The sequence below is a fragment of the Zosterops lateralis genome (genome assembly GCF_965231275.1).
Source record: "Zosterops lateralis genome assembly, chromosome: 1".
In the NCBI taxonomy this organism is placed as follows: domain Eukaryota; kingdom Metazoa; phylum Chordata; class Aves; order Passeriformes; family Zosteropidae; genus Zosterops; species Zosterops lateralis.
The window spans coordinates 66,555,294-66,573,136 of record NC_139762.1 but is presented as its reverse complement, the minus strand read 5'-3'; the positions used below and the strand labels follow the sequence as shown (position 1 = coordinate 66,573,136).

General features: G+C 37.9%; 1 protein-coding gene across 1 annotated transcript; it reads right to left on the bottom strand.

The window, feature by feature from the left end:
• Nucleotides 1-9,502: 9,502 nt before the first annotated feature.
• Nucleotides 9,503-17,528, bottom strand: BLOC1S5 (biogenesis of lysosomal organelles complex 1 subunit 5). Its single transcript, XM_083865335.1, has 5 exons — nucleotides 17,378-17,528; nucleotides 16,164-16,246; nucleotides 13,890-14,019; nucleotides 12,261-12,319; nucleotides 9,503-10,045 (listed from the first exon to the last, which is right to left on the bottom strand). The coding sequence occupies exons 1-5, from the start codon at nucleotides 17,490-17,492 to the stop codon at nucleotides 9,866-9,868; spliced, it is 567 nt and encodes a 188-aa protein (XP_083721461.1). The 5' UTR covers nucleotides 17,493-17,528; the 3' UTR covers nucleotides 9,503-9,865.
• Between the last annotated feature and the right edge of the window lie 315 nt (nucleotides 17,529-17,843).

Here is a 17,843-nt window from a genome sequence, read left to right as displayed (position 1 = left end):
AAAAAGCCCTAAAAAATCCCCTCCTACTATGCTTGGATGCACAGCACAGTTACCTGTTAGAAAGAAACACAATTTGAGGCCTTTTCTTTCCCTTTCAATTTTAGAGAAAATAAATTTGGAGCTTTCATGACCTAATTATTTGCACAGTAAGAAAAGGTGTCAATCCTGTTTTCTATAGACATTAAAATGACGATAATAAATTCCACTCCTCTCTAATAAATTCCATGCTTTTTAAAAAATAAAATATATATAACAGATTGCCTAAGGTTTCCAGACCACATATTCTAAAATATACATTGCTTCCAAGCAAGCTGACACCTGAGTCTTCTTATCTAATCTTTAGCTGTTTATTGCTCAATTCAATTTCTTCAGATCAAAGGGCTTAGCAAAATATCAGTGTAGATATTATAGAATACCAAGACATAATGACTCTTCCTTTGCTTTACTCAGCACTCTGGGACTGTTTTTCCTCCCCTCCTTTTTCTTCCTTATGATCCCATAATAGAGTGAGGGTCTGATTCTCAGCCCAGGTTTTAGCTAATTGCACAGGGCTGCAAACACTTTGAATATTAGGTAGGTAAACTACATACTTCTGATTGTGAAAGGTGGCAACAAAAATAATGTTTCACATTGTAAATTATCTGACCTTTCAGTTTAACATCTGTTACTAGCTTGATAGCCATTAACAGTGTTCCAGGAACAGAAATAATTTACTAGAGCCTTTTACCCCTTTTGTACTACACTGCCAACTCAGCAATGAGCTGAAGTGAAGCCAAAGGGACAGCACTGGTGGAAAGAAGAGCATCAAGTCCTAGAGCAGCCACAACTATGAGGCCATGTGAAAAAGGACAGGAGGTAAAGCCTGTAGGGCTCTACTAAAACAATTGTGGAAACTCTTAGCTTATCACCTCTTTACCATGAACAAGAGCAGAGAAGGCAAAATGGAAATAACAAGTTCACCTTCATACGTGCCTGTTTATGCACCCAGGGCTATCAGGTAGGAAAATACTTACTTAACAATAAACTAAATTTAACCTCTATTATTTTTTGGTTCATGTAAAAGCCACTGTGACATTTTGGGTAAAAGACAAAGTACACTTATTACCTCCTCTTCATAGGTACTAACAACCAGCCTATTATCCACACAACTTGTCATGAGCCATGAAACATGCTGTAGTTCTTTGACCTCGTTACTCATGGGATGCCTTCCAATTTTAAATGCTTGGAAAAAACTAGTTTTGAGTTGTGATGAACTAATTAAATTTTGATACAACAAACAGGATCACATCTTCACTATTTAATAAAAGAGAAATAAATAGATAAGTTACGAACCTACAACAATAATTCAGTTTGACAAGTATCTAAATAGCATGGGTGTGAAAGTTCAGTGGCATGAGAACAGTGATTACATTAATCAGATTTCCTCACCACAGTTCAGGTTCATTATTTAAAAAAGGGACTACTTGCTTCTGTCCTCAAGAAGTCATGCCTGATTACAAAACCCCCATTTAAATTCTAGCTGCAGTGAAGTTAATGCGAATTTTGCTAAAGCAGGAGCAGGATTTTCTCCTGTTTTCCCTGGCACAAACACAGCACAATGTGGAGACATGCAAAGCTCTCTGCTGAGTCCAGGTCCTTCTGGCCAAGGGATCCCTTGTAAATGCTGAATGTGCTTCCAGATGCTGAGTCCAGACAGACTCTGCAGTCTCTGCTCTGATGCTACAAGTGATCTCACACAGCCCTGGAGCTGGTAGAGCTCTGTTAAGTTCTCTCAAAGAAGTAAGAAAAGAAAAACAGCTCTAAGGAAAGTTATATGATATCCATATATCCTCATTAAATCAGAAATATCTCCCTTCTTAATTAAATGGAATCAATACCTTTCCCTTTTAAGAATATTTTCTTCATACTCCAGCCAGATGCAAGAATGAGAATAAGTTCAGTTAAAGGCTTCTGGTTAAATACTACTTGACTTTTGATGTGCATTGACTTGCAGTTTCCTTGTTAGGACTTTACAAATTTAGTAGTGCAAGGTTCCCTGTGCTGCCTTGCTAAGATTTTTCATCTTGGATCCAAACACACACTTTTCAGAAGTACTTTCTATTTGCTATTAAACATGTAAAAGAAACTCTTCAAGGATTAAGAGCATCAACTCTTTTCCCAGGAGCAGCACTTCATTTTTTTTGTATGCCATTATAATGTCTATCATACAATCCAAATAGCAATCCCCTCTAAAACCCAGTCAAAGACAAATTAATGAGTAAGCTGAAGATTAACCTGCAAAAGCAATTATTAATATTAAAAGCATTAATAAGACAAAACAAAAAGAAAAGGCATAAAATGAACACAAAAAGCAGATACACTCATTTCAGAGTGACAGAAACTGGACTGAGATAATGCTAGTAAAAATTACACTCACTGAGATGTGTAAGAAAGAGGTAAAAATGCTTTGTCATTTTTCCCCCATATGTTTTCTTCGTACAGCACATTTCTGAGACCACACGTCACTGGCTTTACTTCACAGAGATAAAACGGGAAAAAAAAGTCTTTATTGCACTTTCCTATCTCTAAATAAATTTGATTCAAGGTGCTTTGCCATCAGGTTCCTGTTCCTTCTCTGTGTAATTCATGTGATTGCAATGAAAGCTCATTAAGAAAGAAGCCTTTGCCTGTCACTGGACAAAGGAGGATGTAAAAGCACTTCATTGTTCCTGCTCTGAAGAAAAACAATTTGTCACAGCCAGACCCCCCTTCCAGCAGTGCCAAGCACATGGTAATTTATTACCTCTGGATGTCTGATTCCAAGCGAAGGAAACTGAAATGTCATACCTTCATTCATAACACCGTCTCATGGAATTATTTTTTCCGGATTCCTGGGAAGTTGAAATATTTGAGAAGAATATCAGGAACTGTTGTTTTAGCCTGTTTGGCGAGTAGATAATTGCCTTCCAACTCTATTCTTTCAGGAAATGATGTGAGTGTTGCATTGTTCCTAGACAGGGGCAGCAATGTTTTTTAACAAGACACACACATACATATTTTTAAAAGAAACAAAACACAATAAAAACATGCAGTCTAAACCACTGTACTGAACCAGACTTTTTGAATCTGGCAGAGATAAGGGGTTGGCCCAGACAACATGTCCACATTTCACATAACTCAGAGCATTCTTTAGAAGGGATGTAAGCAACACTTTTTGTTGAAGTACAAGAAAAGAGAAATTTCAAACAAAACCTTTTATGATGTGAGAGTAAAAAGCTCATTATGTTAAGTGATATCAAGCATGACCAGAAAAGACCCTAGGGAGAAATTACACTTTCTTTATTGGATTCTGTGGGACAAAACAGCCTGGGAACTTGAAGGCAGAAGAAAGGTGCACGTGGAAATCACATCATATTTGAAGAAAAATTCCTTACCGTGTGAAAATTATTTGGAAATAGTTTTCAGCTAAAGTCTCTCTTTATGGCAGCCTTTTCAAAGGGAGCACACTGAGGCAATGACCTACAGTAGCACTGACACAATGGCTGCTGGATAACCCCCTTGCAGAGTTATGTGGTCTCAGTCCAGTTACCTGTCAACAGGCAAAATATAATGAGGACTGAAACTTGTAAGAACAAGGGCTCAGTTTGAATCTCTTTCTTTATTTTGACTAAAGATAATGGCAAAAATTTAACAGTTTTTGAATTTCAATTTAATTTTTGATTAAAGTAAAACTGGGCCTGGAAAGGGTATACTTTTTCTTCTAAGGCAGAGGGGTTTAAGGACTAAGGGACAGCATGCAGAAACTGCTATGGCTTTCCAGGCTCCGGATTGACCACCATGCATTTCTCAAGGACTTGCATTCCCTACAAACAAACTGAAGGAAGATTTTTGCTTTTAGTGACCATGTGATGATGGTGGCCACCTCAGTGGCAAATACAAACTGTTCAACAACCTGATGTAATGGGTTGCATTGTCCATCTCCTCCCTACCTCAACATCCAGCTAAGAAACAAAAATCAGTAACTAGACAGCTTTATTACATAATATTCTATCTGTTTGTGGATGCTTTAAAGGAAATTGCATTTGCTGTACCATCTGCAAGACACAGCTGTAAGAGAGTTTCAAAACACAATGCATCCTGGTTACCCCAATTATTTTTTTTTAGTACATGTGTATATATTTTGAGATTTGGTGTTTTGGTTTTTTGAGTCTTTTTACAACCAGAGATGGAAGCCAATGATTAGGCCCACTTGTCCTGGATACATGGGTACACAAAAAAGTGTTACAGAAAATGGGAGAAAGGTGCTGTCCTACACTAGGTATCTGTGCAGTATTTGTATTCTGTACAAGGTGCCCCAGACAACAAATTCATCACATTGGCTGATAAAATTAGCATTTCTAAACTTGCTCAAGACACAAATATCACAGTCTTGTTAGCTTCAAGTCCTTCTTGATTCCAGAAATTTTTTTCCACTCTGTGGAGTGTATCTGTAGATGTATTGCAGGCCACTTATTCTAAAAAAAAATTTGAATCCTTAGGACTTGAGAGCTTGATAGACAATTCCTCTTTAGGATTCCAAAAGCTCATTTGTTGTTTGAAACCAAGCCGCTACCTAGGCATACTACTGTAATTCTACTTTACAATTGTGAACATTCATTTAGTAAATAAATGATGCTCAATTTTCATCAAATGAGTACATTAGAAGTATGCATAATACTTCCTATTTATGTAATTCAGCTTAGAAGATTTCTAGTTGACATAATAAATATTGGAACATGTTTAGAGCCATCTGGATAGGGGATTTTCAGGAACCGGAATTTATTTAATGAAGGCTAAAAACATCTGGAAAGGACAAAGTTGTGTCCACTCATAAAGGACTTCCTATGACCTCAAGCAATTCTGAACTAAATTTCCCAAGACTAAAGCTACTGAAAAGTGCTGTGCATATTTCAGAACACGTTGTAGCAAGAGGCATTTTTGCATATCTTAGTTTGGGAAAGCACTGACTAGGGACCACCTCACAAGCCTTCCAAATCAAGACAGCAAATTTATTTTACAATTAATTCAAAGACAAGTAAAAATGCTTATCCAGTTCCTGCAAAATTTACTGCAGCAAGAACAAAGGTGTTTTTTTTTCCCAGATTAAAGAATATTGGGGCCATATGTTACGAAATGCTGGATGAATTTATAGAATATGTCCATCTCAAAACGTTAGTAATGAGTACCAAGCAAAAGCCATAAATAGTGCTTTGCTTCCCACTAAATTCCATTACATCACATTAAATGTAATGTCTGATAAAAAAGAAAAATAAAATAATAAAAAAAATATATATATATACTCAATTGCAGGTCTCCTTGTATCCACCCAGTGAGTCATTATTGGGGAAGACTGAGGAAAGGCGAGATTTTATTTTAAATTAAAGTTTTAACATATAACACTGTCCACCCTTCAATACAGTTGTCTCAAAAGCTCATAGTGAAAGGGTTATCATTTTCTTCACCATCTACAAAATTATGTTAAATAAAATCTGAACCATCTATGTTCTGATTTGGCCCAGACAAAGCATATAAGGTGCCAAACTCAAACTTAGATGGATAGTTCTATGTGATTTCTAGTTAGGAAGCACAAGTTTGAGCCTGGATTTTCAATGCTACATTTTTACACCCTAGCAGGACTTCTGCAATTTTCTTCTTTCTCATGCTCAGCATTGTCTTGAGTAAATTTCCTACTTTGTCCATTGCTTATATATAAAACTGCCACGGTGCTGCACGCAAAACTGTGTACTCTGCAGAACTGGAAGGTACATGAATGTGGAGTAACTTATTTCTACAAGACTTCTTTCAACCCTCAGAAAACTCTCTTTGTTAATTGCTTCAAAATAGACTCCAATGCTTTTGACTTCTGCCTTCACTTTTAAGTGTCTACATAATTTGGTTTTTTTGAACAATCTTTGTCTAAACTATTTATGAAAGTTGTGTTAATCATTAACATCCTACTACAGCTGCTTCAATTCCATCTTCCTGCAAATTCTGCTGCACCTTGACACACAGATCAGAAGCTTGACTGACAGCAAGAGGCATACTGCATCTTTAATACTTTGAGAAGTTAATTTCACTATAAGCAGTTAAAATAACTGGCCTGTTTTAAAAATGTGGGGTACAGTAATTTGGTTCACAAATATTATTTGCAGAAGATCCCATTTCCTTTTTATGGCACAATCTCCTTCAATAAGCTTAAAATTTTGCATCACATCTTCAGAAAATGTGATCCACTGAAACCAACAGTAGTAAGAATGCAGGTCTTAAAAGTTCTAATCTCCAACATTTGAGTCTAATCTCAGATAATAATAAATTTCAATTAGAATGAAAAAGAACTGCAGACAGCATTGTTCTCACCAATGTATTTTACATTAAAAAGTTTAAGAGTGTCCTGTTCTAATGGGGCAAATGCCCCATTTTTATATTTAAAAGTACACGGCTTCATCCACAAAACGTCTTTTACTTACACAAAACACTGTGTTACAGCTGAGCAGCTGCATTTACATTTCATACCTGGTATAAAACCAGGCTTCTTCCTGCTCCTCCAGACTACACTGACACCTGCTGGGGAACTTCTGTCAACCTCAGAATCCACATCCTTGAGCTGTATTAAGCATTTTTCAACTCGGCAGTGAACTGATTCAATTCACTGGCTGATTATGCCATGTGTTTGCTCTATAGCTTGACTTCTGAAAAATCCCATGAATTTTAGGGAAGATCTAACAAGCCATAAATTATTAGAGAAGATGTGATGTTCCAGTTGTAATGATGTCCTTTTTCTATTAAAAGTATTAGCCAGTGTCCCCATAAAAATAAACAGAAGAGCACACAAATCAGCATTCTCTCTCATTCCTAAGGTTAAAACAATGTGGTAGGCCTCAGATATAACCCATTCCAAGATGAACAGCACACAGGTTCATTTTTAGCGTAAGGCACTTAAAAAAACCCCAAACCCTTAAACACCTCTCCCAGCTTTCCAATTTATTATTTCTCCTAAATACAGCAGGGGCAGGTTTCATACAGCAGTTGCAAGGAAGACACCAGCTTCTTGCTATGTGTTCATTAGAAAAGAAAGACTAAGAAAACATTCCAGTGGTTACATGACACCCAACCCCACTTTTGGTTCCCAAGAACAGTTCAGCTAAATAAGCAGCACTAATAGTAAAGTGAAAAGCTATACGTATAGGCTGGTATGAAGACAAATTGAAAAACTCACTTTTTGTACTAGAAGTTAGCTTAATACTGAAGACCTTTTTCAACTCCTATTGGAACCCAATGCAAACTTCTATCAGGTTTAACAGGGATTAAAAAAATCCTCAATATTTTTAAAGCTATGGAATTCAGTCATGTAAAATTGCAAGTATAAGGTGAAACACGTCCTTCATGCACCAATGGCATAAAACCAACTATTAAACTATTGATTTTTCTATTTCTCCCAAAGAGCTGAGACTGTGAATAACAAAAACTTGAATTTTGCAAAGAAAGCTGCACTGTGAAGAACTATTGTGTCCAGACAGACCTACTTTGATAAAAAAAATGCTGAAGACAGGAATCTTTCTTTATCAGTCAGACATATTAGTATTGGACACATCAGGTACTGGTTGAGATTTTTTAAGCATTTGGACAGAAAAACAGGTTTTCCTACAAATGCTGAAAAGTTGCTTCAAAGATGATTAAACACTTATAAGTACTTACAGCATATCATACCAAAAAGGTGGAAGTTAATAAATAAAATTAGTTCAAGAACAAATATTTTTCATTTAGTCCCCACAAAGAATAACATTAACCAAGAGGTAGACAGATTTTGAAGAAGTGTGCTTTCAAATGATTTCCAGCATATAAAATTCTTCATAAAACATTCTGAAAGAGGAAGACATTTTCAGTGTTAGCACTTGAGAAGCTTTCCAAAAAATCAGGAGCACACATCCCAGGTTTTGGAAATACCACTTTATTTTCCAGTGAATATCCAACTTATAACACTTGCATCATTGCTTATGAGCCTCCAGATTGATGAAATACTAAAACCTACAGCTCCAGTGCATTAGTTAATTATATATCTAGATCTTAATAAAAATTATCAGTGCAAAAATAAAAATTAATTCAGTAGGCAGTTAAATGTATTTTGTTACAAAGATATTTGGACTTTGAGCACATATACATCAAATAATCTGGTAAGAGAATCCACTTCCAGTCTGTGCTCCAAACAAAACTATTCCACACCCAATTCTAAAGACAGGCAAGAACTAATTTTTTCTTTTTAAATGAAAAGTCTGAACTTAGTTACAACACTCATCACGGGTACACAAGCTGGGAAATATTACAAAAGTCCCCTTCTATTCAGAAATAGGAGTTGTTCAAAAAGAGGCTTTCCTATTTTTCATGTGTGATCCTTCTGAGACATCTATGTTTTTTCCATTCAGAACAGAGAATTAACAACATTCCAGTGTGCCCCAGTGTTGGCAAATCCTCTTTTCAGTCCAGATACACAATGATGATTGATGAAGCTGTTGGGCCTACGGTAGCAGGCAGAGCAGCTTGGCAGGAATTCAGTGTTATTGAAAGAAATCTCAAATACTTATTCCATCTCCTCTACTAACTTTAATCACACTATCAACATGCTGCCAGGAACGGAGCCTTGAAACCAAGCCATAAACCTACACAAGCAATCCTTGTTGGTGTATTACTGCTGCAATACAGGTAAAGCATAAATTCTGTTTATTTTTACCTGTTTCCATTCTACATTGGACACAAGCTAAATTATGGAAAGATATTTCCTGCACTAACGGTTAGCTTGCAGCAAATTTCATTAAGGTACTACGTCTCATTTTCCTTGGTTAATGAACTGATTAAGTTAAGTTCTTCAGTTACACTGCTGGTAACTGCAAGTTTGGAATGAAGAAAAGCAGTGCAGGAGTGTATTTCACATATGCTGTAAAAGTTAGTAAGAAAGCAGATCAGTACTACAGGCATTTAACCACTAATCTGCTCATTTGTTATCACTATAAAGAAACAAAAATCTTACCTCAATTGCTTCACAGAGCTCTGACAACTTATCCTAAGTAAACTACCAGCATGCCAAATATTTAAGGTAAAACTGTACTAGCTACAAAGCTAATACGGAGACTGATATGCTTCTCATGATCACTTTTTTAGCTTCTTTTGGCTTTGCTTAGAACAGTAAAGCTTAAAAAGAGAGGCCTGAGACATTTACAGGGAGGAAAAAAAAAGGAATTGTTGGCCAAGCTTAACTGTACAATTTTCACGTTAACAAAACCCATTCAAATTGCAACTTCATAATACTGAACGTAGAACCCAAAAGTTTGAATTACAATTGGATTTAAAACTCTGTTGAGAATCGTCCACTGGTTAATCTTCAAAGTAAAATATTCCATAAGCCAAGTTTATTTTCTTGAAATCTACAAGCAGAATATAGAGTTTTCCCAGTGAATTCTCAGCTAACTATGGCTGGAATCTATTAACCTACTTTTTGGGAAAGGGCTGTGGCTGCACACCAGGATAGTTGATATTACATTAGTCTCTGTTTTCCCAAATGATATGATACTCTGCTGATGGGAGAGAACTCCAGTTTGCAACTCCCTGAGCTGATGTAGTCACACAATTTTCAGTTCCACCTTCCAACAAACAAAGAAATACCGGCATTCCACCTGCCGTGAACCAAAAAAGTATAGATAGGCACTTAAGTTGAAAGTATGCAAACCTTTTCTTCCCATACCAAGCCTGTAGAGGAAATTCTCCTTTTTTTTATCAGCTTCAGTTTTCCAAAATAACCTCGATTTAAGTCAGAAGCAACTGAGCATGGCACAAATCCAGCATTATTAAAAAGGTCTCAAAAAGAAACGTATTTGGCCAGTTCCTTCTCCATGTCAGAGTACTGCTCTTTGAGGCGCTCCATGGCTTTTCTGTGCTCTTCGTCCACCTCCGCACGTTTCTTCTGCTGTTCTTTCATGAACTCCTCACAGTGGGCAATGCACTTCTCCTCACGAGCCATCACCTTGTCTGCCTGAAGCTGACAGGAAGAAAAGATGAAGTTTTTAACAATCATTTCCATGCTAAAAGAGGGGGCTAGTGAGGGCTACATAATGTTAAAATATCTGGAAAGTAGCAAGAAAACATATGGAAAGGGGAAACTAAAAAGAAAACATTTATTGTTGTATAGCCAGTCCCAGTGGTAAAATGTCTGCAATACTTTAAACGTGACTGTGTTAGCAATGATGCTATTTCTATAAAATACAACAACAGAGAGATTAAATGTTTTGAAACTGGCAGCTAGTGTTTTTGCTTTAGCCAGCTAGCTCTCACTGTGATTAATGTCTTCCTTTATAAATAAGTTATTTTTCCCCTCATACTTTCCTACTGCTTGGCTTCTGGTAAGTCTAATTCTGTTCACTATCTTATCTTGAAAAAAATTAAAAATGTCTATAGATATCTAGAAAAAGAGATCATACACACACCCAATGCACATGACAAAATGCAATGTAATTCTGTGGATTGCTTGCAAGCTGTATTGACAGTCTGGCCCCTTTATATTACAGGTGCAGAAGCCAAAATAAATCTAGGCAGTTGTTCTTCAATTTGCTCCATCTCCCAGCAAGAAAGGATGAATCCTTTTCTTAGCTCCTCTCCTTTTCATTCTATCAGCAATGACTGCTTCTTATGTGTGGCATTTTTGTCAACTAAACGCACTGGGAACCCACTTATGTATTCTTAAACACTCTGCTGTTCTTCAAGATCACCCAGCACAGGCTAAATACACGACTTTTTTCAGTGCAGCCTTTGATACACTTTAACATTATTGCACCAAGATCCATTTTGTTTGCAACAGATACAGTAACATCTACTGACAAAACATGCCAGCACACACTAACAGTTTGACTGGTACACTACTTTATACTCAACAGGTCTTGAAACATGGGTGTTTAAAACACTTTTCAAGACAATTACACATCACCTTCCCAAACCTGACACAACATTTGACCAAAATCTCATTATTTTTTTCAGAACACGCCATTTCAGAAAAGTAAGGAAAAGGTATTTCTCCTCAAGGGGCTGCACTACAAAGACAACTTTTATTTATATTTTTAAAAACGTTACCTACATGTTACTAGTCCCATTCGGAAAGTTTCAAGCCAGAAAACCTCATTATACAAACTTTAAGACCTGTAACTGCTCTTCCACTACATATTAAAAAAAAAAAAAAGGCAGAAATATACAGCTAATATTTTTTTTAAAAAGAACAGTCACCATTCTTACTAACTGACTGTTCATTTTCTAAGTTATAAATTTCTTATTAAAGTTTTACTTCAAACAACCAGCAGCAGAACTGTAAGAATTTCCTGCCTCTCTATGAGTATCTACTCTAGTGTCCGACACAAGGAAACTCTGTCAGTGCTCAGACATGTGCTGTTTGCCCAGCACCAGTATTCAACTGCAAATGAACTGCCCATCTTCATCAGTTGCAAAAGAGGAAAGAAAAACATGACTATCAGCTTACATCCATTGATGCACAGCCTGTTTGGCTTGATGGCCATGGAAACGTCTTTGGTTTTTCCTGAACTAAATTATTATCAAGAGCATTTTTCAAGTAAAGAGATAACGAAGGAACACAATAAAGAAGTAGTAATGGGAATACATGGAACTAACTTCTTGTTTAATTTTCCAGGTTTTAGATTCAGAGCACACATGTATTTCAAATAAGCAAAGAGTAGCCAACTGAAAGGGTTCCAATGATTCGCATGTTCCTATAATATAGCCCTTCATTAAATAACCCATCCACAAGTAAAAAAAAAAACATTTCCTTTTCAACAAGCAATATATATATAATATGGTCAATGTTCTCTGCAAACTAGGAAAGATTTACATTTCCATTTTGGTAGGGTAGTAGATGTTTTTTGTTCCGCAGAAAATAAGCTTTTTTTATATTTAAGCTTTCCCTGTATGTGACAAATGTTATAGTCTGAGCTAGGAGGGAAAATAAAGCAAAGGAAATAAAAAAAAAATAGTTTCCATATATCAGGAGATTGTAGAAAGAGTTAGCTAGATCCATTAACTTTGCAGTGTACATTTTATAAGTGCAGAAATCACCCCAAAAGAAGTTTTACTGCAAGTATATAAGGTACAGAAAAATATGTTTTTAAGTTTTGCTATACTGAAGGCAGACAAACTTGTTGTGAAGCACAAGACTCTTGGATCACAAAATAAAAATCTATCCATCCATCCTTTACCTTTCTTGCTTCATATTCCCTCTCTTGGAGTCTATGGATCATAGCGTTGGCAGCTTGCACTGAAACAACAAATTGTAGTGGATCAGTCTGCTGCTGTAAATCAAAGAAACTTGCCTGAAAGGGATTTAGAGAATGGGAGGCTATTGCAAGGTGAAGATCATATCCCACTGCATCACTTAATTCTGCTCAAAAGTCACCTGTACTTGCAGAAAATGCTTTTCACTTACAACTTTTACACTTTTACACTTATAAAAACAAGCAGGCTTATTTCAGAATTCAACCTTTGTATGTTCTAGAAGCCAAAAGCAGGAAGGCAGTGAGGTCCTCTTGTGCCCACACCCTTAGTGCTGCTGATGAGCTGGAGTGCACTACTCAGCACCTCAGAAGACATCAAAAACCACTCTCAAGTCAGTAAGTAAAAACAGGTGACCAAACTCTATGTTTTACTTAGTTGTTTTTTTTTTTCCTTATTTTTTTTCCCCATCAGCTGTGTATAGACTCCACATGTACATCTTCATGCTGAAGTCCATCTCTTCTCTCCCAGACTAAGCCTGGGAAAACTTGTCAATGGAAATAGGAACTGTATTCCTTCCTACACACTTTTCTCCCCATAACTTATTTAACACATAATTTTAACACAGAACTGAATACACTAATTTCCCAAGCAGCAGCTGGATGCAGTCCTGGACAACTGGCTCAAGCTGGTCCCTTCTCAACCATTCTGGGAATTGTATTACTGGGAATGTACTGCACGGCTGGTCATTAGAAAGTCAGGGAGCAGCACTGAAAAGGTTCACCCCAGTTAGATGGTATTAGGATGCCTTATTTGCATTACTAAATTTTAAGCTTCAATATTTTTGGTGTGTAAAGCACCATTCACCATTTGCTATTCTGCATATGCCAGATGCCATATAAATAAGTTACAGGAAATTAAATGCTTATACAACATGCCACACATAAACTGTTACAAAACCCACAGTGGCATGTTTCAACTCCATAAATTTGGCAGCTAAAGCTGTGCAGCCACACTCTCTTAGAATCTGTTTTGAAGAAGTCATCCTGCTAAACCAGTAAGAAAAAAAAAGAATGCTTAAAAATTAGTACAAATTTCAAACATTCTTTTAAAATCTGAGCGGTAAAGAAATACATTAATAAGGATGAAACTAAAATTAGAATGCAATTACTATTACTTCCCAAGTTGTCACTGAATAATAATAAATTTCATTGCTATACAGAAGTAAGTTTTAAGTGATGGGAGACAGTATTATGCACTCCTGTGGGAAAATTAGGAAACTTGAAGGTCACACCACAACATGCTTGCAGCAAACCAGGAAACTGAACTTTTGTCCATGGCTTTAGTCAACATGGAGCACTATTTTCAAGTAAGTAAGAAAAGAATGAGCTGAAACAGCTTGTACTTAAATCAATAAAAAACTTTAATGTAACCTTAGCAAGAGGTGACTGGCTGAATTACTACATATCAAAAAACATCCTTGTTACTTCTCTTTTAAAGTTGCACAGAAGTGAGAACAAGCACATCAAGAACAGAAAACTACCCACATGTGGTCATTTTTTAACAAGTCATATTTTGAATGATGCATCAAGAGCAATAAGAAGAAACCTGCTTACATCTCTTGAAGGTTTCACTCAAATTGTCTTGCATTGCCTGCTCACACTTTGGAAGAACACGTTCATTTGTCTCAAAGATGGTGCTTTTTAGATTTTCGAGTACTCGCAGTTCTCGGAGGCCACGTTTTTCCTGCCACAAAAATGAAAGAAAGTGAGTGGCTAGCAAGGAATTCCACTTCACAAATTAGAGATGGTTTCCCAGTTGATAAACTAAGAGCTTCATCTCAAAGACTAGACCATTGTCTACTGAAGTGTTACTCTATTTATTTAACAACATGGATAAAATTGCCAAAAAGAGAGCAATCATCCATTCTTTACATTAAAATACAAAAATCCTTTGAATGACTCCTCGGGCTCTGGTGAGAAAAGACAGTATTAACTGTGTGTAAATACACACTGTGGAGAAACAATAGCCTGTTTTCTACGGATAATTTCAGCATCTCTAAAACAACAGAGAGCAACAGAGCTTGAAAGCATTTCATATTTACAACTCAGTTGGTTACTGAGAAATAATACAGCAGTGATCCTGCTTGCTTGATATCTGACCCTCCACATTTAGTATAGCAGAAGGTGAAAACAATGCAAGCAAAATTGTTTTAACTGAAGTAAGGCAATGAATTTGATTAAAAAGTAATATAACACAGCTGGCTAAAGAGGCAGCTCTTCTAGATCACTACTGATCATGACTAATTACAAGTACAGCAAGATTTTGTTCTATTGTCTAAATTAAAAAAATATTTTTCTGAAGCCACAGCACTATTCCCACTCTGAATTTTACCTGCATTTTACTTTAGATAAAAACTCTACATAAACAAAAACTACTTTATCGCATGAAGTCAGACAGGTATCACCGCACCCATTTTAAAACTTCAGAAACAGAGGCACAGACAAGTAAAATTCCTTAATTAAACAGGCTCCAGATTCCCTGAGTGCAAATCTCCATTCCTTGCACACTAGGTGCAAATCATTGAAAGAATAAGCACATGTCCTACTACAACCAAAAAGTATCTCATATCTCTAAGTTAGAAACAAGTGGAATTTTTGGGTGCCAGTGGTCCTGAGCCCAGTTAAAAGAAATTCTAAATTACAAAAATTTAAACAATCCTCTACTTTGCTATTTTCCCCCCATAAAAGTATAAACCAGTAACGAAATTTCAATAAAAAAATATAAGAATATATTAAATTTGTCTAAGAAACAGAACAAGACTTCAGGTGAAATGAGACAAATATATGAATTATCAACCTAAGTTTAAGTTCTAATTTTGTCTATGAGTTTAGTATTTTCCTTCCTGTGGAATGACATTTAAAATTCCTTACTGTATCCTATATCTTAGTTAGGGAAAGCAGAGAAAAGAAATAATTTCTTATGACTCTCAAGCCCAGATGATACAGATCTGATGAGAGTTTTATCAAAATCTGATATCTGGATTTTGCTAAACCAGCAGAGACAAAATAGACCTGCTTGAAATATAAGCTACAATCTAGGGTGAGAGGGGGGTGAGGGGAAAAGACATTTTAATGTCATTTGAATCAGGTCTGCATACTGGAATTTGGAGTAACTGAAATGTAATCTGCATTTTCAGTTACATTTTTAAATTCCACATTCTGTAAGAAAGAAAATCTATACAGAAATAGCCTTTTCCTGGCATAGGATTCAAATTTTCTAAACTTTTGCTGCCATCTTGTGGAAACCAAATTATACTTTCCAGGCAAAGCTGTAAATACACACTTCTACACATTCAGTACTTTACCCTTATCTGCAGCCAATCAAATAGCAGTTATTAAATTTTTAATGATTTTATTACTTTGCATGAAGTGTTCCTCTTCTCTTCCAGTAATATCAATTTCTCTTGTGTAATGAAAATCAAAGAAAATAAAAATATAACTGTGGTAGCTGAATCCAGCTGAGGCATAAAGTAGTTTCTCAAGGAGATATAAACCTACACTGGCCAACAATACTTTCCTTGGACCATCTGGACTTCTCTAAGATGTTAGGACTACATTATTCTCCTACATCAATATTCTTGCCTGTCTTCTGTAGGAAAAAAAAAAAAACCAAAACCCCACACGTTCTTTTTAAAAGTTTTAAAAGAAAAATAACTTCCTTGTTTGCTAAAGATGCAGACGTGTACTACAGGTGTGTTATTTACAGGGAAAAAAATGCACATCAAGCCCTTTGAAGAAAGTTATGTACCTACTATGATATCTAAAAAGTTGCTAAAGCTGCTCAACATTTCAGACAGTTCCAGTATCCAGTCAGAAATAAATACTTACTTCAAATTCTTTAACAAAGTAACGTATTTCTCCCTGAATTACTGGTCGGTGATCCAGCAGTCTTGAATAGACTTCCCCAACATCTAGAAGATTAATGAAAGACAGAACTTTAGTTTTTCTCTCACTCTTACACCAGGCTACACAACAGAGGCAGCACACTAGACCTCAGTGTGAGGAAGGACTGCTGCTCACCAAGTACATACAAAACCAAAAGAGCACCAGAACAGAATTTGTAGAGTAACCTATTGCAAACCACCAGCTTAGATAAAACACAAGGAACCAGCATTCCAGATGCCAAAGACCCCTTTCTGTGAGGGTGAATGTTCTCCTCTGTGGCTCAGCACTCTTTTTCTCAATCCTCTTTCTGCTCAGTACAGTTTCCATAGCTGATTGTGAATGCTGGTACAAGAACAGAACTAAACACTGCAGCTTGACAGAGATCCACAGAGTAAGTGTGGGAGTCTTCTGCAGCAAGAGACAGGAGGAATCCTCACTACAAAGGAAATCTGTCAGCATTTTCTTGTATTCTAGGTCCAGACTTGAAACTTCATCTTGCAAAAGAGCACTTACTAGTTAGATCTGTACAGAGAAACAGGCCTGTCTGTCACAAAGAAAAAGCCTGCTAAATTGAAAAGCACTGTGAGAATATAGCAAATGCTGTTTCAAGAAATACACAACGTAGACCCCAAAAAAGACTTTAAGGTGGCACTGCCATCTAAAGGATGTGTTCCCCTGCCCCAGCTGATGGACCTGCTCTGAGGTTCTATTGTATCCATCCGTGTTGGTTCCACACTCTGAATCCTGCTCTGTTCAAAACGATTATTTAGAAATTTGGGAAAGTCACTGTAGTAAATACAGCATGGGCTAAACCACTTCCCAGTCCAAACGCTTTTGTGTACGGATTAACCAGGACAAAACCTGGGCGATCAAGACCAAAAGTAAGAGCTTCCCAGGAAACTCCATGCTCGTGGCAAGGGCCTCGGTGGCCAACTCTGTTCCCCAAAAAAAGCCACAGAGACACGCTGGTTTCTAATTTAGAGAGACGAAATTAGCTAAGCCGCCCAGGGGTCCAGCTTTAGATGTCAGCACAGGCCGCCGACCCTCGGAGGGATGGAGGGCGCTGGGATCCCGGAGAGCTGGAACGGGGCCGTCTCTCCGCCGCCGCCGCGGGGTTACACAGCGGGCTCGGCCCCTCCGCGCCGCCCCCTCCTTACCTTTAATGATGGGCTGGATCGGGGAGCCGGCGGCTGGCGAGTCCCGTCTCCTGTCGGCGGGCGGCGGGGCCGGCGCGGGGCCGCGGGCGGGGGACGCGGGGCCGGCCCCGCTCATGGCGCTCGGCGGGCCCCGCTCACGGCACAGCCCGCGCCGCCCCGGCCCCGCCCCGGCCCCGCTCCCGCAGCTTCCGCCGGGGCCGCCCGCCGTGAGGTCATCGCAACGCGCCGGTGCCGCCCCCAGAGCCCCGAACCGCCCCCGGCTGCGGCCCTGGGGCTGCCCGGGGGGACAGAGACCCGCACGGGCCCGGGGCTGGAGGGCAGGTCTGTGAGGGGCGGCTTGAGGGAGCCGCGGGTGTTTAGGCTGAAGCAGAGCAGGGTCAGCAGAGACCTTACTGCTCTCCCCAAACACCTGGAAGCAGGATATAGCCCGGTGGGGGTCGGTCTCTTCTCCCAGCGACAGGTTACC